Source organism: Dama dama, chromosome 9, assembly GCF_033118175.1.
Source record: "Dama dama isolate Ldn47 chromosome 9, ASM3311817v1, whole genome shotgun sequence".
In the NCBI taxonomy this organism is placed as follows: Eukaryota; Metazoa; Chordata; class Mammalia; order Artiodactyla; family Cervidae; genus Dama; species Dama dama.
The window spans coordinates 53,817,440-53,842,251 of NC_083689.1; the positions used below are offsets into that span (position 1 = coordinate 53,817,440).

The window sequence follows — 24,812 nt, forward strand, 5'->3', positions numbered from 1 at the left end:
TCTTTGAGATAACTGCCCTCTGAACCAGGCAAAGTGTCTGGTCTGTTTAGCCAAACCACCCACACCATACCCTTGAAATTTAGTGAACTTCCAGATTTTTCTGTCTGATGCAGTAACCAACAAAAGGAAAAGAATTTTATTATCAGAGGTACTGAAGAGGAAGAGCAAGCCAGCTAGAATTCGTCCTCTGATATCCTCATTACTGGGCCTCTCAGGTAGTAAGTACTTAATGTTGAATAAACAAATGATCGGTTTTGCCAATAGTTATCTGCCAAGCAAACAAAATTACATGAATCCTATTAAAAGATATAAAGAATAACTAGAAAAAGTTATAAAAATAATAGAAAAAGAAGCTGCAATGATCCTGAAAGTTTACTCTTAGCAAGGTTGTTTTTGAGTGTTACCTGTGACAAGAATGTGAGGTTTGAGTAATCTGAATTCCTCTTTCTGCCTAATTCTCAGTGTGATCGTCGCTTCTTCTTAGAAACCTTATCTGACTCCCCTGACCTGTTGTCTCTACTTTTTTTAGAATGGCCAGATGACTGTGAATGGGATAAACAAACATGTCAACACTGAAATTTAACGAAAACTATAAACCTGAGATGGTAGAGCAGCACAGAACTAGTAATTCTAAAGCTTTTTTTTTTTTTAGCACAGTCATACCCAAAATTATGGGTATGAGAATCAAAAAAAAACCTGAGGAACCTAGAATATAAAATAATCTATTCACAAAGATCCTATTAAAAGGCCAGCTAATTAGGGAGTTCAAAAAAGACACAGAGGAGGTCTTTAGAATAAGATCAGCTTTCATGTTTTCAAACTTTGCAATTTTGTAAATTCCCAAAAAGGATATATAAAGAGAGAGGGATAAGCATAACTTCTGGCTTTGAATATAAGAATAGTTCCAAGGTGGGGAAAGTCTCTATGTAACCTAGAGAAATTTTTTTTTAACCCCAAGTTTGTTACTTAGCCAAGTGACTTCTCAGTTTGAAGCAGAAGAAAACATTTAAACAGCTTAAGGAACTGTGGTGTCTTGTGAAGAAAAGAATCCTGGGACTTCCCTGGCTGTTCAATGGTTACGACTCTGAGCTTATACTGCAGGCGGCACAGATTTGATCCCTGGTTGGGAACTAAGATCCTGTATACCTCGTGGTATAAAGTGAAAGTGAAAGTGAAGTTGCTCAGTCGTGTCTGACTCTTTGCGACCCCATGGACTGTAGCCTACCAGACTCCTCAGTCCATGGTATTTTCCAGGCAAGAACACTGGAGTGGCGTGCCATTTCCTTCTCCAGAGGATCTTCCCGACCCAAGGATTGAACCCGGGTTTCCTGCATTGTAGGCAGATGCTTTACCGTCTGAGCTACCAGGGAAGCGCGCCCCTGCCCCCCCCCCCCCCCCCACCGCCCCGCCAAAAAAAAAAAATCACAATTACAAAAATCACTGTAAAAAGCAGTGATGAGCAGATATAAAGTAGTTTATCCATAAAGGAGAATTTTTAGTAATAGGAAGGAAAATTAGAGTACTAGAAGGAGACAGAAGGTCTACAGAGGCATTCTAGCTATTAAAAAAAAAAGAAATAGGTGGGTAGCATGAAAACACCAAAAAGCACTAAGAAAACAATTTTTTTTCTGACTGTGGGATTTTTTAAAATACAGAATAAATAACAATTGCCTGTAATTCTAGCACGCAGGGAAAACCACTATAAATGTGTTTTTTTTTTTTTCATCTAGCCAAATTTTATGTCTACTGTTGCTGTACACTTAAAGCATGAAAATCTTATGTACAACTTCAGGAGTATTCCATGTAATCATGACTCAGCTTAAGATGGGGAACATCTCCATTATCCCAGAAGTCACCTCCTGTGCCTCTTCCAGTCAATATCTGTAGATACGTTTTGGCTGTTCTTGAACTTCATATAAATGGAATCTTAGCAATATGAAGTCTGGGTTCTCTCATTGATCATTGTCTGTTTGACTCATCCATGTTGCTGCAGATAGTTATCATTCTTCCCTTATTGCTGGGCAGTTTCTATTTGATAGACTATATTGTAATCTTTCTGTTCTGCTGTTGATGAACATTTGGATAGTTTCCAGTTTGGGGCTATAATAAATCAAGCTGCTTTGACCTTTTTTATTTTTTTGTCTGTATCACACAGCATATGGGATCTTTAGTTCCCTAACCAGAGATAGCACCCACACCCAGGTATTGGAGGTGCAGAATCTTAACCACTGGACTACCAGGGAAGTCACTGACGATTCTTGCTTATATCTTTGGTGTGCTTATGCACTCATTTTACTTCAGTATATTTCTAAGAGAAGAGTTGCTAGGTCATAAGGTAAATACTGCCTGAGTCATGAATATATTATAAACTTTGTTCTAAAGGTGTGATTGCTTTAGCTTTTATATAAAAGTCCATGGTGTAGTGTGAATTATTCATGGTTTATAAGGATGGAGATCATTTTTTTTCTCCCATAAGAATAGTTGGCACTATTTATTGAAAAGACTAATTTTTACTTTCTGAGTTGCAGTGGTACCTTTCTATTAAATTAGGCGACTACTGTGTGGGTCTCTTGTAGAATGCGTCATTCTGTAACATTGATCCATTTATTAATATTTATTTTAAAGAAAATCAGGATCATGCTATTGCATTTTTCTTACACTTAATATTATATCATGCTTAGAAAGCAAATTGAAAATAAGTGCAAAGAAACTATGATATAGATACACCATAATTTATTGTTTTGATTTTTTTGGACATTTGGGTTTGCTTTCTTTTTTCTTTTTTCTGTTTTGTTATGCTCTTTTATGTTGCAGGCTTTCCGCAAATGTCTTGATAATCCTTGTTCATTCATTTATTTATGAGGCAATAAAAAGTCGATTAGAAGTTCTCTGTGCATGGACTTTATTGTGGAATGACTGGGTGAGTCATTTCTTTGGACTCTTGAGTATCATTATCAATATATTTTTCCCCTTGGGGCTGCTCGGTTTTTCCAGAGGAACATTCTCCGCCCTACTGCCTGCAAGGTCAGTGCCAGGTATCTTGTCATTTAAAAAATAACAACCTTGAAAAACTGTTCTTTCCTTCATCTCTACTTTGCTGAGATCTTTGTTATCTCCATGGGCCACTTTCTGAAAGAATAGTTTCTACTCTTCTCATTTTATGGTTGAATGTCTGAAAATCCTGTGACTTTGAGCATGTCTTGAGTGGGATCATCAGATACTATTCAACGCAGTCTTTTTAAAAAGTTTTTATTTTAAATTGGATTATAGTTGATTTATACTGTTGTGTTAGTTTCAGTTGTATAGCAAAGTGATTCAGTTACTCATATACAGGTATCTGTTCTTTTTCAGATTTTTTTCCCATTTAGGTTGAGTGGCGTTCCCTGTGCTATACAGTAGGCCCTTGTTGGTTATCTATTTTAAATATAGTGTGTATATGTCAATCCCAAACTCATGTTTCCCCTTCAGTTACCATAAATTTGTTCTCTAAGTCTGTAAGTCTGTTTCTGTTTTATAAATAAGTTCATTTGTATCATCTTCTTTTAAGATTCTGCATATAAGCATTATCATATGATATTTGTCTTTGTCTGTCTGACTTACTTCACTTAGTTATGATAATCTCCAGGTCCATCTTTGTTGCTGCAAATGACATTATTGTTTTTATGGTTGAGTAATATTCCATTGTACGTATGTACCACATCTTCTTTATCTATTCATTTGTTGATGGACATTGAAGTTGCTTCCATGTCTTGGCTGTTGTAAACAGTGCTGCAGTGAACATATGGGTGCATGTATTAAGACATGGGATTGCAAGAGTCAGACATGACTTAGTAACTAAACAACAACAAATCCTTTCAAACCATGGTTTTCTCCAGATATGTGCCCAGGAGTGGAATTGCTGAATCATATAGTAGCTCTGTTTTTAGTTTTTTAAGGAACCTTTGTACTGTTCTCCATAGTGGCCGCACCAGTGTACGTTTCCACCAACAGTGTAGGGGAGCGTCCCTTTTCTCCACACCCTCTCCAGGATCTGTTGTTCATAGACTTTTAGATGATGACCATGCTGACTGATGTGAGGTGATATATAGTTTTGATTTGTATTCTTTGATAAGTAGCAATGTTGAGCATCTTTTCATGTGCCTGTTGGCCATCTGTATGTCTTCTTTGGAAAAATGTCTATTTAGGTCTTCTGCCTGTTTTTTGATTAGGTTGTTTGTTTCTTTGATGTTGAGGTACATGAGTTGTTTGTATATATTTTGAAGATTAATCCCTATTGGTCACATCATTGGCAAATATTTTCTCCCATTCTGTGGGCTGTCTTTTCACTTTGTTTATGGTTTGCTTTTCTGTGCAAAAGCTTTTGAGTTTAATTAGGCCCTATTTGTTTATTTTTGTTTTTATTTCCATTACTTTCAGAGTCAGATGCAAAAGACATTGCTATGTTTTATGTCATAGAGCATTCTGACTGTTTTCCTCTAAGGTTTATAGTATCTGGTCTTATGTTTAGGTCTTTAATCTATTTTGAGTTTATTTCTGTGTATGGTGTTTAAAAAAATTTATTTCATTGTTTTACAAGTAGCTGTCCAGTTTTCCCAGGACCACTTATTGAAGAGGCTCTGTTTCCTCCATTGTATATTTTTGTTTCCTTTGTCATAGATTAATTGACCATAGTAGCTTAGATTTATTTCTGGGCTCTCTATCCTGTTCCATTGGTCTATATTTCTGTTTTTGTGCAAGTACCATATTGTTTTTATGACTCTAGCTTTGTAGTATAGTCTGAAGTCAGGAAACCTAACTCCTTCAACTTCATTTTTCTTCCTCAAGATTTCTTTGACTATTCAGAGTCTTTTGTGTCTCCATAAAAATTTTTAAATGTTTTGTTCTAGTTCTGTGAAAAATGCCACTGGTAATTTAATAGGGATTGCATTGAATCTGTAGATTGCTTTGAATATTATAGTCATTTTGACAATATTGATTCTTCTAATCTAAGAATGTGGTATTTCTTTCCATCTGTTTGTGTTATCTTCGATTTCTTTCATCAGTGTCTTACGGTTTTCAGGGTATAGGTCTTTTGTCTCCTTAGGCAGGTTTATTACTAGGTATTTCATTCTTTTGATGAAATGGAAAATGGGGTTGTTTCTTTAATTTCTCTTTCATTGTTAGTGTAGAGAAATGCAACAGATTGCTGTGTGTTAATTTTGTATCCTACAATGTTACCAAGTTCATTGATGAACTCTAGTAGTTATCCAGTAGCATCTTTAGGATTTTTTATGTATAGTATCATGCCATCTGTAAACAGTGAAAGGTTTACTTCTTCTGCAGTTTAAATTCCTTTTATTTCTTTTTCTCCTCTGATTGCCATGGCTAGGACTTCCAACACTGTGTTGAGTAACAGTGACAAGAGTGGACATCCTTCTGTTGTTCCTGATCTTAGAGAAAATGCTTTCAGCTTTTCACCATTGAGTGTGATGTTAGCTGTGGGTTTGTCATATATGGCCTTTATTATGTTGAGGTAAGTTCCCTCTATGCCCACTTTCTGGAGAGTTTTATCATAAATGGATGTTGAATTTTGTCATAAAGTTGTTCTGCATCTATTGATATGATCATATGATATTTATTCTTCAGTTTGTTGATGGTGTATCACATTGATTGGTTTGTGTATATTAAAGAATCTTTGCATCCATAGGATAAATTCCACTTGATTATGATGTATGAGCCTTTTAATATATTGCTGAATTTGATTTGCTAGTATTTTTGCATTTATGTTCATCAGTGATACTGGCCTCTAATTTTCTATTTTTGTAGTATCTTTGTCAGGTTTTAGTAGCAGGGTGATGGTGGCCTCATAGGATGAATTAAGGAGTGTTCCTTTCTCTGAAATTTTTTTGGAATGGTTTCATAAGGATAGATGTACAGTTTTCTCTAAATGTTTGATAGAATTTGCCTGTGAAGCCATCTGGTCCTAGACTTTGTTTGTTGCAAGTTTTAAATCATAGTTTCAGTACTTGTGGTTGATCTTTTCATACTTTCTGTTTCTTCTTGGTTCAGTTCTGCAAGGTTGTACCTTTCTAAGAATTTGTCCATTTCTTCTAGGTTGTCCATTTTATTGGCATATAGTTTTATTGGCATGTAGTAGTCTCTTATGAGCGTTTGTATTTTTGTGGTGTCAGTTGTAACATCTTTTTCATTTCTAATTTTATTGTTTTGAGCACGCTCCCTTTTTTCCTGATGAATCTTAATAAAGGTTTATCAATTTTATCTTTTCAGAGAACCAGATTTTAGTTTCATTGATTGTTTCACATTGTTTTTTTTTCCCCGTCTATTTCATTTATTTCTGCTCTAATCTTTATGATTTCTTTCCTTTTATTAACTTTGGGTTTTGTTTGTTGTTCTTTCTCTAGTTGCTTTAGATGTCAGGTTAGGTTGTTTGATATTTTTCTTGTTTCCTGAGGTAAGATTGTATTGCTATAAACTTCTCTCTACTTCTAGAACTACTTTGTTGCATCCCATAGGTTTTAGGTTGTTGTGTTTTCACTGTTGTTTGTCTACAGGTTTTTTTTAAAATTTCCTCCTTGATTTCTTTGGTGATCCATGGGTTTAGTAACAGTGTTTAGCTTCCACGTGTCTGTGTTTTTTACAGTTTTTTCCCTGTAATTGATTTCTAATCTCGTAGCATTTCTAATCTCATGGATAAGATGTTTGATATGATTTTAAATTTTCTTAAATTTACTGAGACTTGCTTTGTGGCCCCACATGTGATCATTCCTGGAGTATGTACCATGTGCACTTGAAAAGAATGTGTATTCACCTGTTTTGGGGATGGAATGTTCTATAAATATCAGTTAAGTCCTTGTAGTCTAATGTGTCATTTAAGACCTGTGTTTCCTTTTTAATTTTCTGTCTGTATGATCTGTCCTTTGATGAAAATGGGGTCTTTAAGTCCCTCACTATTATTGGGTTACTGTTATTTCCTCCTTTTATGGTTGTTAGTATTTATCTTAAATGTTGAGATGCTCCTATGTTGGGTGCATATATATTTACAGTTGTTATATCTTGTTCTTGAATTGAACCCTTGATCATTATGTAGTGTCCTTCTTTGTCTCTTTAACAGTCTTCATTTTAAAGTCTATTTTGTCTGCTCTGAGTATTGACACTCCACGTTTCTTTTGATTTCCATTTGCATGGAGATTTCCGTTCCCTCACTTTCAGTCTGTATGCATCCCTAGATCTGAATTGGGTCTCTCTGTAGGGAGAGAAAAATAGGTCTTGTCTTTTTTAAGACAGGCAGTCTCTGTCGTCTGTTGGAACATTTAATCCATTTATATTTAAGGTAATTATTGGTATGTATGTTCTTATTGCCATTTTGTTAATTGTTTTAGATTTGTTTTTGTAAGTCTTTTTTCCTCTTTTGTTCTTGTCTCTTGTGATTTGATAACTAACTTTAGTGTTGTTTTGGATTGCTTTTCTTTGTGGGTTTTTTTTTTTTTTTCCATCTATTGTGGATTTTGGGTTTGTGGTTTCCATGAAGTTTTGATACAGTGGTCTGTATATAAACAAAACTGTTTTAAGTTGCTGGTCTTTTAATTTCAAATGCATTTTCAATATCCTGCATTGTGCTTTCCTCTTCTTATGATTGCAGGTTTTGATATCATATTTGTATGTGTATGATTTTCCTACCTTTACTCTATGTTTGCTTTGCTGGTGAGCTTTTCCATTCATAATTTTCCTGTTTCTAGTTTGGCCTTTTCTTTTCCACCTAGAGAAGTTCCTTTAGCGTTTGTTGGAAAGTTGGTCTGCTCATGCTGAGTTCTCTTAGCTCTTGCTTGACTCTAAAACTTTTGATTTCTGCATCAAATTTGAATGAGAGTCCAGCTGGGTGGAGTATTCTTGGTTGTAGGTTTTTCCCTTTCATCACTTTAAATATAGTGTGCCACTCCCTTCTGGCCTGCAGAGTTTGTGTGAAAAATCAGCTGATGACCTTAGGGGAATTCTTCCATATGGTTTCTTTTTTTGGTTTTGTTTCTCTACTGTGCAGCTTATGGGATGTTAGTTCTACCAGGGATTGAACTTTGGGATGTGGCAGTGAAAGTGCCATATCCTAACCACTGGACCAACAGAGAACTTCCCCCTTGTATTCCCCCCTTGCTTTCCCCTTGTTGCTTTTAACAACTTAATGACTGAAGACATATTAATATATCTTTTGTTATCCGAACATTATTGACTGGAAACATTTCAGTATTCACTTACATAAGAAATTGCCAGCCACAGGCATTAGTTTCTGCAGAAGTCTCCCAGTCAATAATGTATTAATATTTTCTGTCAGTTTGATTACTGTGTCTCTCAGCATGTTCTTCCTTGGGTTTATTCTGCCTGGGACTCTCTATGCTTCATGGACTTGGGTGTGACTGTTTCGTTTCCCATAATAGGGTAGTTTTCAGCTATTATCTCTTCAAATGCTTTTTTCAGGTCCTTTCTTTTTCCTTCTGGGACCCCTGTAATGCAAATTGTGTTTAGGGTTGTCCCAGAGGTCTCTGAGACCATCCTCTGTTTTTTTCCATTATTTTTTCTTTATTCAACTCCATGGCAATAACATACACTGTTCTATCTTCCAGTTCACTTACCAATCTTTCTGCCTCATTTATTCTGCTATTGATTTTTTCTAGTGTGTTTTTCATTTCAGTTATTGTTCATCTCTGTTTATTCTTTAGATTTTCTACCTCTTTGTTAAACAGTTCTTTTATCTTCTTGATCTGTGCCTCCATTCTTTTTCCAAGACCTTGGATCATATTTACTGTCATTACTCTGAATTCTTTTTCAGATGGATTCAATGCAGTTTTTTGTTTTTTTTTTTTTTAATTTGGCCCTGCAGGCATGTGGGATCTTAGTTCCCTGACCAGGAATTGAACCCATGTCCTCTGTGTTGGAGGCACAGAGTCTTAACCACTGGGCCACCAGGGAGGTCCCCAATGCAGTCTTAATTGATCCTGGCTGCTGCTTGATATGAGCTGTCTTCTTTTGGAGCTGTGAATTGTCCTTAATGCTACAGTTTCCACTGTTTACATTTGATCTTCAGTATAACACAGTCTCCTATAGCAGTGCTTACATTTCATCCGACCAAATTTATAAGGGAAAAATTCTTGTTTTAAAGTTTTATATCATACCTTAAATTTAAAGCTCATTTATATTTTGGTTATGTTAAATGGTTTGTACTAGACTGTGTTAATGTGAGGGAATCTTTCTTTACTTGGGTTTGCTTCTGTGCAAGCTTGGGAACAATTGATTCCCACTGGGTGAACTCTCGCTTTTCAGATGCCAGCTCTGGAATCTTTGCTCTCAGTATAGATGGAGTTTCTGTGATTTTTGCTATTCTCTTACTGGAATTTTTTTCCTGCCTGGAGGACACTGAAAATCCAGATTGTATTGCCCTAAGATGATTGTGTTCTGGGAACACTGGGACGGAGTGTGCGGTAGGGCTGGGTCATGACAGTAGAGCATTGTTTGGTTTATCCTGTTTATAAGTGCCTCTGAGTAGCACATGAGGTTCCCCCCAACCCCAGACATCAAGCAATTTCTCAGGCAGAAGGAGAAAGATGTGTACTAAAAACGAGGGGGAAACATGATTGAGGGAGAAAGGGGAAGACAACATTTGTTTGAGAGAGTTTTGAGGGGCCCAGGAATGGTGAGGAATACATACACAGAAATCAATCAAGAAAAGTCATGAAACATTGAGGTGTGAGGGGTTGTGATATTTCTAAATACTTTGTTCTCTTTTCCTTTTCACTGCTCATTGTTTTTAGAAGGGCAATGTCTTCAGAGAAAGAACAATCATTATTACAGGGTCTTATTGGATTAAAGAAGTTATTAAACTACAGTTTTGATGGAATTAGGTCAATTCAGAGGATACCCACTGACCCCACCCCCCATACACACACACACACACACTGAATTTTAGGAAAGAATAGTTATGATGACTGTGTTCTACTTCTGTGACTTAAAAAATAACTAATGGAATAACCATAGGGGATTAATAAGACTGATTTCTGTATTAACCAGGGCTCACTAGGTTTACCACAGCCTTCCAGGCAGGAGAGAGGAAATGCATAAGTAGTCAGCAGTAAAGTATGCTCAGATTCACATGATGTTTGCAGTGTTAGTCACCACCAGCCTTTGCCTTAGGTTAAAGGGAAAGTCATTCCCAGGTCAGAGTATGATGCCATGTTGGTGTAGGCCAGAGAGCAAAGAGGGGAAAGAACTCCCGTTCTTTTCTGAATCCCTGTGAGGCCCCTGGAAAAAGAAGAATGGGAGACAGAAGGCAGATGTGGTCAAAAGAGAGAGCTTCCAGCCATTCTGACTCCTTATTATAAAGTTTAAGTTTATTATCAGCTCCTTCAAATGACAGTCTCCTCACTTGCACCTCGTCCCACTGGGTTTAAGCCCCTACTCCAGCCCAATAGTCTATTTACCACCTTTTCTAAAAAACACCATCCTTATGTTTCTCTTTTTAACCCATTGTCCAGGGAAGGATTTGAACCATGTTCATTTATATACCCCACTACTTAGACCAGTGCCAGGCATAGTCAGCACTACATAAATGTCTGCTTGCTTGAACGTCACTCAGGGGTTCCTTAGCTTACCTTACTATTGGCTCCTAGCACTAGAAATTCTACAGAGATAGTTTAGGTTAGGTTGGGTTTCAGTCTGATTTATGAGCTATTATAAAGTCATCTGGAATTCCATTTCTTTCCTTCTTTCTGCTATACCTTTCTGAAGTACCTACTTCATCTTAAGGCTGGTGACCCCCTCAGGGCTGAAGATTGGCTGTCAGCAATTTGTAGCCCATGTCCTTGCTGGACTATGTGTTTGCTTATGTTAAGGCAAAAGGAAGTTTGGGAGCGTGTTTGGAGAGCCCTAAGATTTTGACTGATCAAACCACTTTAGAAATAATCTGAGTGGCCAAGGGTTGCCATTTGTGATTGGTTTAGTCCTAAATTCCTTGAATCAGTCTTGATGGAAAAGAGGAAAGGGTGACCTGAATTGGCTTAGGTTAGACTGGGTTTACCCTGGAGCTGGTAAGGAATGAGCTTCCTATGAAGCACATGAACTGCAGGAGGAAAGAATGGATCAGTAACTGGAAATCTGACTTATTATGAAGGGGGGTATGGTTGTTGTGTGGGCAGACAACAAAGTCCACTCTTTTAATCCATATTTTTTAGGGAGCCTTACTTTATGTATAAGTAAGAAAAGTAATTTATTACTTAAAGTAATAAGTATTTATTACTTTATAAGAAGCTGTTCTCTTCTTTTTATAGAGTCATTTATGAATTTATTGATTGCATATTATGAAGAATTAATGGTGAAATTATTAAATTTTGAGCATGAGACTCTTTCCTTTATTAACTTAGATAGGTAAAACGTTGCATATCAGCACAGGAGAGGGGTGACAGTACAAGGCAGCAAGATGACAGTATCAGATTCATGCAGAGTATATGGACTTTGCATTCCTCAGTAATGCGATGCTGACCCCCTCCAGACTTCAGGCCTAACCAAGAAAATGGATAAAAGGCTCTGGGGGCTGGGAGGAAATGGCCTCCTCACAGAAGCAAAACACCCAGAATAGGAACTATAAAACAGTGGGGGTTCCTGGTGAGCCCTCCAGAGTCCTGGGAGCCTGGATGGTTAGAGAAGATGCTTGGCATCCTCTGTAAATAGCTCTACCCTTGGCACGGTGACAGCCGAGCACACTGCTCAGCTGCGCAGAGCTTGGGGCCTGGGGAGAGCAACCAGGCCACCCGTGCCCAGGCAGGAGCAACCCTTACCCTATCCCTGGTCACTCACTGCTGGCATGGCTGCTTGGCTTGATTGCTGCTGTCACAGCCTGTCGTCTAGTAAGGCAGGCAGACAAAAAGCAATCAGATACATAAGACGTTTGCCAGTGGTGAGAAGAAAACAAAGTGGGCAGAGCTGAAAATGTGCAAGAGGTTTAGGATATCTCTAAGGCAATTTGTAAATTGTCTCATGATTACAGTTTTTTTCTAATGATTTCCTCAGGTTAAAAACAAATAACTTTCACTGTTTGTCTCCTAGGTGTACTCTGCAGGTCTCTGATGAACCAAGGGAACCCTCCGCCGTATCCGGGCCCTGGTCCGACGGCCCCATATCCCCCTTATCCATCACAACCGATGGGGCCTGGAGTCTACCCTCCAGGACCTCCAGGGGGACCCTACCCACCTCCTCAGGGCGGGTACCCCTACCAAGGATACCCACAGTACGGCTGGCAGGGCGGACCTCAGGAGCCTCCTAAAACCACAGGTACTGTGATGTGAGTGGGGTGGGTGTACAGTCGGCCCTCCGTATCTGTGGGTTCCGCACCCATGAATTCAGCCAACCACCAGATTGAAAATATTTGGGGAAAGAAATTCTGGAAATTTCCAAAAAGCAGAACTTGAGTTTGCTGCACTCTAGAAACTACTTCCATAACATTCATGTTGTATTTACAACTATTTAAACAACATTTACATTATGTTGGGTGTTATAAATAATCTATAAATGATTTAAAGTATATAGAAGGACATGTGTAGGTTATATGCAAATACCTTTCATATAAAGTATTTATATATAATGCACTCAAGGCACCACAGGTTTTGGTATTATGTGGGTCCTGGAACAAGTAAGTCCTCACAGGCACTGAGGGACGACTGTATGTGTGTCCCTGGGTGCACATGTGTGCAGTCCCACGTCACCAAAGGAAATGTTTGCATGTTTTCTTTGGCAGAGGAGAAACTCTGGCCTTTGCGTGCTGTGGTTAACATTCCCAAAGCTTGGTGACATAGGTTGGCTTCTAACTCAGGAGAGTTGAATCATTTCTGCTTCCTTCCTTCACATCTGTTGACCCCTTGTGGGGCAGATGACTTCCTGGCCGACATGTTTTCTGAGGGCACCTCCTCAAGCAGTGAGTTGGGGGCAAAGTAGCAGTTGGATTCTTGCTCTGGCAGCCAATTTTGTTTTCCAAGTTTAGCCTGTTGGGATTATTTTATCTCTCAACTTGTTGACCCTCAAGTCATCCTCTTGCCCCTGCTATTGGGGTTGGTTTTCTTCACTAATATGGTTTCATAATTCTGTGTAACCTGCTAGCTGAGTTGTCAGCAGGCTTGTAGTCCTTCTTGTGTGCTAGAACAGTGCTTCTCAAAGTTTACTCTGGAGACAAGGGCCAGTCTGTGAGCGACTATCAGGCTGCCATGAGGTAAATACAGAAAGTGAGAGTAAACATCTAAAAACCTTGAAAACAGTTTGACATTGCTGTGACATTCAAGCCTGTAATCTTGCATTTTACAAAAAGTAGCAGTCTGTGAAGGGTTAGGAAGGAAACATCTTGAGAAGCACTGTGCTACATGTCTGGGTGACTACTGTGACTGTTCTGTAACCTTTTGGTTTGCAGAACAGTTGCTCTCTTAGAGCTTTCAGCTTTTGAATATAGCTCATTTTTACTGAGTGCTTATTATGTGCCAAGTGCTTTCCTAAGAGCTTTATATACATTCACATTTAATCCTTACAACAGTCTTACGAGGTTATCCCCATTTTACAGTGAAGTGATTGAGGCACAGAGTGGAGTAATGACTTGCCCAAGGCCACCCAGCTAGAAATGGCAGAGCCCAGATCTGAATCCTGACAGGTTAACTGTGGACTCTGTACCTGTCTGTATCTTATTGCTGTTGTCCCTCTCCTGTTTTCTGAACTGCCACATTCGTCTGAATTTTAGAACCTCAAGCTGCCTCAGAGATTTTCTGAGGTTAATTTATAGTTTAACCCCTAAGGTTTAATAGTTTAACCCCTAAGATTAAATTTTATAGTTTAACCCCTTACTAATCGAAAGTGGTAACAGAATTGAAAGTTCTTTTTATTTCAGAATTTGAGGGTTCTTTAGAATGGATAGATACCAAGGAAGAAAAATAGGTTTAAGAGGAGTTGTGGGCTCAGTATGAGAAAGATTACACTTTTATGGTATTAAGTCAGAGGCTATAGTAAGGTTGAATAGATTTGAATACCTTTAAAAGATTTAGTTTATTTTGAAGGAAAATTTTTACAATACAAGGTACTGTTTCTGTTTTGAAGTGTTACAGCATGTGCTTGGAGGAGGTCAGGAAGTACAACCAGTATAATCAGAATAGTTGGCCTCCAGATGTCTGTGACATCAGAGGGGGATTTCCTAAAATAAAGCTCAGTTTCTTGGTTTCTGTTTCAAAATAAGGTAACCCTGTGATGAATGAAAGAAGGCAGTCTGAAAAGACCTGTTAATGTGCAATTCAAGACTAAGCCAAACTAACCTGTGGTTCTGGAGATCAAAATAGTGGAGTAGGGGGCTAGGGTGGGGGTTGTTATTGACTGGGAAGGGCACAGGGAACCTTCTGGGTATTAGGAGTATTTTTTTATCTTAATCTGGGTATAAACATTTTTCAAGCCTCACAATATCTGTGCACTTTAGTATATATGTCAATAAAAAAAAAAGTCAGCCCAACATTTGTATTAAACAGTAGACTCAGTCCAGTGCCTCCCCAGGTTGTATCTGTCACCAGAGCCCTTCTGGCCTATGGCTGAAAGATTTGTGAAGCAATACAGGCCCTTCCAAGTATTTCCGGGCCTGTATTGTTTGTACTGATTTTAAGTAGCATTCAGCGGATTGGAACGTTCCAGAGCTTGTCTAGAATAAGTGCTTCCTGGGCTCGGTGGACCTTGTTCCCTCATGCAGAAAATATTCATAGGTTTGGCCCTCTTTCTTACCTTTGGTGTCATTTAAGTGTTAATATTATGTCAGCATTTTTGAGGGAAAAATAGGATCTTAATTGTTCTTAGGATTAAAAGGTTCTTTTAGTTCAGTGTTATCAATTTGTTATGATTTCATAAATGCAGTTGAAAGCTGTTGAACATCCTTCTCTACAGGGTTTCTCACTGACATCAGCCTGGGTATTGTTAATTGTCTATACCCATTCTGCACCAGACTTGGCAGGCGATGCCAGATGGTGAAGTCCTTCTCTCAGCCTGGGTTCTGGGGGTTCCAGATTCTGTGAATGGGACCCTCTGACCCCCCTTACTAAGGGATGCACCTTTAGGGAACCCGTTTCATTTATTTCTCTGTTACTCCTGGGATCCTCAGTCAGAATCATTCTTTGGGCCTATATTCTAAGCACCAGAATTTGAGCACTCTGCAGAAATTTAAAGGGTTTTTTTTTTTTCTCTAGCAGGATGATTTTAGACCTATCTACTGCTGCATATGCCATCTTTCAGCTGAAGTTCTAGTGTGTAGTCTATTCTGTTAACAGCCACCTAGGTGGAAATTATTCTAGGGTCGCTCAGTCGTGAGTGACTAACTCTTTGCGATCCCATGGATAGTCCATGGGAGTCTCCAGGCCAGAATATTGGGGTGGGCAGCCTTTCCCTTCTCCAGGGTATCTTCCCAACCCAGGGATCGAACCCAGGTCTCCTGCATTGCAGGCAGATTCTTTACCAGCTGAGCTGGAGGGGGTCTTAGCTATTATTAATTGATGTTTGGTAATTAATAAGGATTGAATAAAGATGTGTTGAATGTACAAGAAGGTGGGTAGATGACTGATCTAAGCAGACCCTTCTTTGGTACTCTGTTTATAGCTGAAATTTCATTTTCTCAGATATTGTTTTTTTTTAAGCCTTTGTTTTCCTCAGCAAACCAGCTTTTTGGAAACCACATGATTAGAAGGAGCAGGTGTTTGTGAGAATGAGGCTTTCCTGGGGAGCACACCTGCAGTATGTCAAGGGTATCCAGGAATGATTTGTAATAATAATAATAATAGTTAATATTTCTTGCATTGGCGTTAGCTTCACGTGATTGTCACAATGACCCTCTGGCATTAGTCCATGTTACAGTGGAAAATGAGGCTCAGAGAAGTTGTGTTTCAGTTACTATTGTATAACATATCACTCTGAAACTCAGTGGCTTAAAACAACAGTGATTTTTTTATTTCTCATGGTTCAGTGAGTTGGCTTTAGGGGATATCTCCTGGGGTCACTTGCATGACTTAATTCAGCTGTCAGCCTGGCTGGAGCTGAAATGTCCAAGACGACCTCACTCACATGACTAAGACCTTGCTTACCTCCATGAGGCCTCTCTCTGCACATCTCCCTGTCCTTCAAGAGTGTGAAAGTAGCAGCTGCCAGGCTTTTAATAGTGAGGCCCAGAACTGGCGCTGCCTCCCCCTGTATCCTGTTGCTCAAAGGCTGGCCAGGTTCAGTAGGAGGGGAAATAGATGCCATCTCCCCCCACTTCTGCTTTTTTGGTAACAGTTTTGTTTAGATACAATTCGCATATCATCCAGTTATCCTACTTCAAGTGTACAGTCCCTGGGTTTTGGTGTAGTCACAGAGTTGTGTGACCATCACCAGTAATTCCAGAACATTTTCATCACCCTGAAGAGAGATCCTTTAGCAATTACTTCCCATATCCTTAAATCTCCTCCTCCATTAATTTATTTTCTGTCTCTGTAGATTTGCCTGTGCTGAACTTTGAATCATGTAATATGTAGTCTTTTATGACTGGCTTCTTTTACTGAGTGTAATGTTTTCAAGGTTCATCCATGTTGTAGCAAGTATCAGTGCTCCTTTGCCAAATAATATTGTATGGGTATTCCATATTTTATTCATCCTTTCGTAAGTTGATAGATGTTTGCTTTTGAACTATTATGAATAATAAATAAATGGCTGTTACAAACATTGGTGTAAAACAGACTTCATCTCACTAGAAGGAACAGGGGCTTCCTAGGTGGCTCAGTGTGGTAAGGAATCTGTCTGCAGTGCAGGAGACGCAGGAGACAGGGGTTCCATCCCTGGGTCAGGAAGATCCCCTGGAGGAGGGGAACGGCAACCCACTCCATTATTCTTGCCTGGAGAATCCGACAGAGGAACCTGGCGGGCCACAGTCCATAGGATTGCAGAGTTGAATGTGACTGAGCGACTAAGCTGGCACACACTAGGAGAAACAGCATGTGAATACAGGGTGAGGGGAACTGTTGGTAGCCTTCTTGGCAGTTGGTCCACCACACTCCAATCTTTGTTTTTCACATCCCTCCCATGTGAAAAATACACCCACCCCCTTATTAGACTATCAGATGTCTCATCCAGTAACTACCTTGGCTTGGTTAAGGATGTCACCACTGAGGATGACCTCTAACCAGCCATGTTGCTCCCTTCACTCCCTGCTCCTCATTCTCATTCTGCCCAACCCTACAGAGAGATCAAACAGAATATCAGCATCTCCATGAAACTTTCCCTTCTGAATCCCACACCTTCCGTAGAACTTACCACTCCTAGGTGCTTCAGCTGCACTCCAATCAGACTTCTTTCAAAGCACTTCCTCTCAGCAAATTCAGTTAGGTTTCATGTTCTCTAAAGAACCTCTTAAATGACTGACTGCAGTCAACCTTGCTCTTACTGTTTTAGTTTAGATTTCCACCATTTGTGTTAGTCAAGACTCATAAGACTGCAAGTAATAGAATCTCAGCCTTAAATATTAACGAACAACAGAGGATCTTCAGAGACCTGAGTAAAGGCCCCAAATGATAGATGGTGACCAGACAGACAGGAAAAAGGGTCACTGAGGGAACAGAGGCAACACAGGGAGCAAAAACCTTGCTACAAAAAGAAAGGGAGGAGAAGAATCTTATAATATTCTTAGATATGCAAGGAGATTTCTTATTGAAATAAGAGTAGGGATGCTGTATAAAAAGCACCTCAGTAAACAAAAGCACTTAGGCAAGGAGCTGTACCAGCCCAAGGATTGGGTTCAAAGACCCATTTGGAAAGCCAGGTCTTACCAAACCAGAATTTAAGGCTTTTTCCCTCAGGTGGAAGTTTGACATATGTTTTGAATGTCTATTACTACGTAGTCAGTCAGTTCAGTTGCTCAGTCTCATCTGACTCTTTGCAACCCCACGGACTGCAGCACGCCAGGCTTCCCTGTCTATTACCAACTCCCAGAGCCTACTCAAACTCATGTCCATTCGCATTGGTGATGCCATCCAACCATCTCATCATCTGTCATCCCCTTCTCCTCCTGCCTTCAATCTTTCCCAGCCTCAGGGTCTTTTCCAGTGAGTCAGCTCTCTGCATCAGGTGGCCAAAGTATTGGAGTTTCAGCTTCAGCATCAGTCCTTCCAATAAATATTCAGGACTGATTTCCTTTAGGATGGACTGGTTGGATCTCCCTGCAGTAATACACATTACTATGTAGTAAATTACCCTAAATCTTGCCATTAAAAATTATATAATTTGGGCAGAACTTGGCCAGGAAGATTTGTTTCTACTCACTGGGGCTAGAACATAGAGGATAACCTAGAGGGTGCTGGGTTAAGTCTGTGTACTTTCTACCCTTGAATGGGATTTACAAACTTTCCTTCTTGGCTTTCATATTTATAGCTGTCCAAAGGGATATTCATGCGAAAAGTTGACTCATTGGAAAAGACGCTGATGCTGGGAGGGATTAGGGGCAGGAGAAGGGGACGACAGAGGATGAGATGGCTGGATGGCATCACTGACTCAATGGACATGAGTTTGAGTAAACTCTGGGAGTTGGTGATGGACAGGGAGGCCTGGCATGCTGCAATTCATGGGGTTGCAAAGAGTCGGAAATGACTGAGCAACTGAGCTGAACTGAAAGGGATACTGTTGGTTTGGCTTACACCTGCATCACAGAGGAAGAAGCTATTTGGTTTGGCAGATTGTTTGGAAGGGAGAGGCGGGTGGGAGCATGACTGTGGCTGTCTCACTGCTGGGAGGGGTCAGGTGATGCACGTGCTGAGAAGTTACTCTTTTCATCTGTATGCAGTTCAGGTTTGGGCTTTTCCACTCCTCCTGGCTCGATCTGACCCTTTTATTTCCCATGAAAGTTTTTTTTTTTTTTTTCCCCATGAAAGTTTTAAGTTTTGTAGTATTCTGTCAATTGTTTCAGTTTCAGTGAAATCTTATACTTCTGCTTCATTATAACAAGAAACTGTTCTTTCAAATGCAAAAAGGAAACAAACAAAAAAACCCAAATGCATCTGGTGTCCTTTCCCCCTCCAGCTCCCTCCACATGGCCTCTCAGTGAGGCTGACTGGGGCCCCACAGTGTGACAGCCTCAGGAGGTCTGGGCTCCTTCGGCATCAGAGTGCAAAAAGGCCTTCCTTTAAAAAAAAGAAAAAAAGAAACAAAAAACTTTTCATTTAACTTCTAATTTTGAAAAAATTCTGGACTTTATAAAAGCTTTGCAGAAATAGTACAAGCAATTTTGTGTACCTTTCACTAAGATTTCCCCAAACTTTATATAACTTCAGAGTAACGATCAGCCTGGCTTTTTCACTTCCCCGGGCTCACAAGTCTCAGCACGTCACTTCCATCACACTCTCTCAGTCAGAGAAGCCACAGGCCTATGCAGAAAAACTTCGATGTGTGTGTGTGTGTGTGTGTGTGGCGGGGAGAGTGGGTAGACTTTACTCTTGATGGATGGGTGACAAAGCCACATGCAAAATGAGTGGGAAGATCTTAGGAAACTCCACCCCCAAGTCCTGGTGCTGGGTGAGCTCTTGTTCAGTGAAGCATTCTAAATAACAAAAGTCTTTCTAGGTTCTTGGTACTATGCCATTAGTAACAAAACTATTTAAGGTGGTAGTTAAACACAGCAGCATCTCCAGTCTTATGTCAGAAAATAGGCCATATGGATTTTTAAGGAAAATTCTGTGAATTGGTTAGAAAGTCATGAAGTCAGAGGTTTTTAAATTCTGTCACCAAAATTGAAATGGCTCCCACTTGGATACCTCAAATCATCGGAAGTGTTGGGTTGCCCAGCTGATCACCCTCCCAAGCTCATGGGAGACGTCACTCACCAATTCCAGCTCTATCTGCTCAGCCCAAATGTGGCTTCAGGAGCTTCCTTACCAAAGGGTCCTAGGCAGCAGCTATGAACAAGGCTTAAATTGTTTGTTAGGTAGGATGTGGCCATTTGCCATTCCTTGTTCGGTCAATGCCCTCTTTTTTCAGTTCAGTTCAGTTACTCAGTCATGTCAAACTCTTTGTGACCCCTTTAACTGCAGCACATCAGGCCTCCCTGTCCATCACCAACTCCCAGAGTTTACCCAAACTCATGTCCATTGAGTCGGTGATACCATCCAACCATCTCATCCTCTCTCATCCCCTTCTCCTCCTGCCCTCAATCTTTCCCAGCATCAGGGTCTTTTCAAATGAGTCAGCTCTTCGCATCAGGTGGCCAAAGTATTGGAGTTTCAGCTTCAACATCAGTCCCACCAATGAACACCCAGGACTGATCTCCTTTAGGATGGACTGGTTGGATCTCCTTGCAGTACAAGGGACCTTCAAGAGTCTTCTCCAACATTTCAAAAGCATCAATTCTTCGGCGCTCAGCTTTCTTTATAGTCCAACTCTCACATCCATACATGACTACTGGAAAAACCATAGCCTTGACTAGACGGACCTTTGTTGGCAAAGTAATGTCTCTGCTTTTTAATGTGCTGTCTAGGTTGGTCATAACTTTCCTTCCAAGGAGTAAGCATCTTTTAATTTCATGGCTGCAGTTACTATCTGCAATGATTTTGGAGCCACCCAAAATAAAGTCAGGCACTGTTTCCACTGTTTCCCCGTCTGTTTGCCATGAAGTGAGGGACTGGATGCCATGATCTTAGTTTTCTGAATGTTGAGCTTTAAGACAACTTTTTCACTCTCCTCTTTCACTTTTATCAAGAGGCTCTTTAGTTCTTCTTCACTTTCTGCCATAAAGGTGGTGTCATCTGCATATCTGAGGTTATTGATATTTCTCCCGGAAATCTTGATTCCAGCTTGTGCTTCATCCAGTCCAGCATTTCTCATGATGTACTCTGCATATAAGTTAAATAAGCAGGGTAACAATATACAGCCTTGATGTATTCCTTTCCCAATTTGGAACCAGTCTGTTGTTCCATGTCCAGTTCTAACTTGCTTCTTGACCTGCATACAGATTTCTCAAGAGGCAGGTCAGGTAGTCTGGTATTCTCATCTTTTTCAGAATTTTCCACAGTTTGTGGTGATCCACACAGTCAAAGGCTTTAGTCAATAAAGCAGAAGTAGATGTTTTTCTGGAACTCTCTTGCTTTTTCAATGATCCAGTGAATGTTGGCAATTTGATCTCTGGTTCCTCTGCCTTTTCCAAAACCAGCTTGAACATCTGGAAGTTCACGGTTCACGTATTGCTGAAGCCTCACTTGGAGAATTTTGAACATTACTTTACTAGCGTGTGAGATGAGTGCAATTGCACAGTAGCTTGAACATTCTTTGGCATTGCCTTTCTTTGGGATTGGAATGAAAATGGACCTTTTCCAGGCCTGTGGCCACTGCTGAGTTTTCCAAATTTGCTGACTTATTGAGTGCAGCACTTTGACAGCATCATCTTTTCGGATTTGAAATAGCTCAACTGGAATTCCATCACCTCCACTAGCTTTGTTTGTAGTGAAGCTTCTAAGGCCTACTTGACTTCACATTTCAGGATGTCTGGCTCTAGGCTCTCTTCCTTAGAGATACTGAAATACAGAGAGGTTTAGTGACTTGCTGGGATGCTTGTGTTTTGATGAGGACATAAGTCCTGAATCCAAGCTAAATGCATTTCCTCTTTACTGCATGCTGCTGCAATGCAGCACCAATTCCACAGCAGTCCTCAGACACCCGAGGAAAGTACCTTCTTCTCAGCCCATTTCTCCCCCTGTCTCCCCCTGCCTCCTCCCTCCCCCTCGCCCCCCAGCCACAGAGACACACACAGGTAGTTATAACAGGCACCACTTTCCTAGTAGAGAGGTGGCACGTGTGATAAAAGCTGGATTCCAGTCCCCTTATTAATGCCAGGACCTGGATAGATTGCTTACCCTCTCTGGTCTTTTAGTGTGCCTGCTTCCCCTTGTAAGCTTCATGAAGGTGATCTTTTTCTCTCAGCCTCCGTTTCCACAGAACCTAGAACAGTGCTGACACGTGGTATATGCTCAGTAAATGCCTGCTGAATGGATGGAAATAACATCAGTCTGAAAGATGTTTGTGAATTCATGTTCTGTTTCTGGTCCCCTTTCCCTTTGAGATTCTTTCCTTGCTGTTTAACTCTTGTAGGTCCAGATACTGGGGTTTTATTCATATTCTTCTGGGTTAGGACTGACATTTGGCAATGTATGGATGTAAAATGAAATTCATTCTGCTTCAACAGAGTCCCTAGGATGTCCCCATGGAGTTCAGAAGGCTGATTGGCCTTTACATGGGATGTCTGAGCCTGTAAAGTGTGCCAGTTTTTGCTTTTTGTAATTTGAAGATGCGAAAGGTGAGTGCCTATGGCAGGAGAGCCCTACCTGGGTCACTGGCCAACCAGCTGGCCTTTCCCCAGTCCTCAGCGGCCTTTCCCCAGTCCTCAGCCGGCGCAGCCTGGTGGCGCGGCCTGGGTTGCCTGCACACTCCCTTCGTGTCAGACACTGCTCTCTCACTCAGCACAGGGGTAAACAGGGAAAGAGTTGAACGATCCAGAATCTCTGCTAAGAAGTTACAGCTGGCTTGTTTGCGCCATTTATGCTTTTTTTTTTTTTAATCAGAAACTCTGATGAGGCATTTTTCACTGCCCCAGGAAGCCTTTCCAGTGTAGATAAAGTCCAGCTCAGTACCTTCTTTCTTCACCAGGTGTCAGATGACAGAATGTCCCAGCAAGGACTCTGCGTGGAGCCACCAAAAGCCACAGTGGCTCAGGAATCTAGGTGGAGTCTCTCCAGTTCCCTGAGTTTCTGCTTCCTTATCTGTAATACTAGGATTGCAGGACTGAGGCGAAGCATAAACAAAGTCATATACCGTCCAGTGTACAGGCAGGGAGGACTCAGCACCCTCCCTTGGCCCACACCACTTTTCTGAATTTTTGCTTGTGGATGGATGGGGCTGCTGAAGACAGGAAGCCCTCAGGGGAAAGGTGGGGATCCCAGTTGCTGAGAGTCATTCCTGATCTCCCCCTCAGAATCCTTACCGGCCTGAGGCAGCCATGGGACCCACAACTCCAGAGTCACGTCATCTGCCTCGTAACTGGTCTCCCTCCTCCTGCTCTTGCCCCTGCTGTCTGCTTTCTGCCCCAGACGCTCTAGAAGCTTCCTTTGTCACTCAGAGTAAAAACCAGTCCTTAGGTGACGAGCCAGGCCCTCTGTGGGCAGGTTGCCACTGTGCACCACTCCAGCGCTCCTTGGTATTTGTGGTATTTGCCATTGCCATCCCCTCTGCCTTTCTCTTTCTACCGAAATCGACCCGGCCTGTGTTCTCTTGATTCTTGCTCAGCTGTCACCTAGTCAGAGAGGCCTTCCAACGACCTTCCCGCTCCCCACCCCATCAAATGTAACACCCTAGCCTGCACTCTCTCCCAACTCTGCCCACCTCTTTTCCCTTCCCAGCACATTGCTCACAGGTTCCTTGGCTGCCTTGTCTTCCTGCTGGAACTTAAGTTGCTTGAAGGCAGGGACTTCTGTACATCATGTTCACTACTTATTCCAAGGATGTGTTGACTGGCAGGCTGTCCCCTCCGCATGTCCTCTGTCGGTACAGGTGTCTCTGCAGCACCCTCCTTGTGACCTTACCTTGGGTTCCTCTCCCTTCTCATCTTCTCTGTATAGAATCCTGGGAGTGGCTCTGAGTTTTTGCTGTGGGTCAGACCTGGTGCTGAACACTATATATCCTTCAGCTTTTAATTAGGGGGACAGTTCCATGAGGTGGGTCTTATTAAAGAAGAGTTTGCCCAAGGTCAGAGCTAGTAAGTGGCAAGCAATCATTCTAACACTGTGTGTGACCTGAGACAGACCCAGTGACCACAAGGAGGAAGGTCTCTAGAAAGGGAGGAGGAGGAGGAAGAGGAGCAAGGAAGGGGTATGAGATGGAGACAGTAAGGTTCCCAGAGCTAGCACAGTAGCTGGTAGTTAGTAGGGCTTCCAGAAAGAGCTACAGAAAGCATCAATCCCTAGGGCCTATCCAGACAGAGGCACAGAAATGGGGCAAAAGGGACAGTTGCCTGTGGTCTGATCTAGCCTGAACATGTTTACCTCCTCAACCAGGAGGAGGTAGGCTGCTTATGGAGTCCTCTGGGGATTTGTGGCTCTTGACAAGGGCTGTGGCACCAGCTATTTCTCTCAGCACCGCAAACCTCCCCTCTCCCTGATCCAGGGAGGGCCAGGACCGTGGCCCATTGGGCTTTCAGCTTGCTCATCCTTACTTTGGAGAGAAAACTGCTCCTTACTTTTGGCCATGGTCTCTTGGCTTCCGTTTAGTTTGAGGCTTTGCTGCTGGCCTGGGTTTCTGTGTGATAGTCCAGAGGTTTTGATTTACCTGAGGATAAAGAGGTTTTGGGGAGAACTATTCCTCACCTAACTCTTGAGCATGCCAGAGTAGAACCTATATAAGTTAAGGGTTTAAACATTTCTTTTCCCTTCCTATTATTAGAATAAAGACCAACATTTCCAAGGCCTTTGAGAGGTCCTTCGTGTTCTAGCCTTGCTAGCAGATTCTTTTTCACTTTTTCAACCTCCCTAGGCCTCTCCTCCCGTATGGCTTTTGCAAATAGTGTTTCCTCTGTATGGCTTGCAAAATCATACCTCTCTTGACACAACACAAGTAACTCTTACTAACCCTTCCCATCTCACTCTTGTGTCACATCAGTGACACTGAGTGGAACCTCACCCTCACTCCCCAGCGCAGCCTGGGTCAGCTTTCTGCCCTTCATAGTGCGCTCTAGGCTTGTAATTTTACAGCCTTGGCTCTAGTTAGAGAAT

The 24,812-nt window shown here is 41.1% G+C and overlaps 1 protein-coding gene across 5 annotated transcripts in view; it reads left to right on the forward strand.

The window, feature by feature from the left end:
• The window catches only part of CYSTM1 (cysteine rich transmembrane module containing 1), a 70,308-nt gene that overhangs the window by 13,408 nt on the left and 32,088 nt on the right, over positions 1–24,812 (forward strand). Inside the window, exons 1-3 of one of the 5 annotated variants that reach the window (XR_009694173.1) lie at positions 2,661–3,024; positions 5,369–5,512; positions 12,085–12,309. The exons of 1 other annotated variant lie outside the window; for it this stretch is intronic. Coding sequence is in view for 3 of the 4 variants with exons in the window: in XM_061151462.1 (XP_061007445.1) it covers positions 12,105–12,309 (205 nt within the window). In the remaining variant the exon portion in view is untranslated. Of the gene's footprint in view, positions 1–2,660; positions 3,025–5,368; positions 5,513–12,084; positions 12,310–24,812 lie in introns of those variants that run through there. 3 more of the 5 variants (XM_061151464.1, XM_061151463.1, XM_061151462.1) reach the window with 3 other exon arrangements.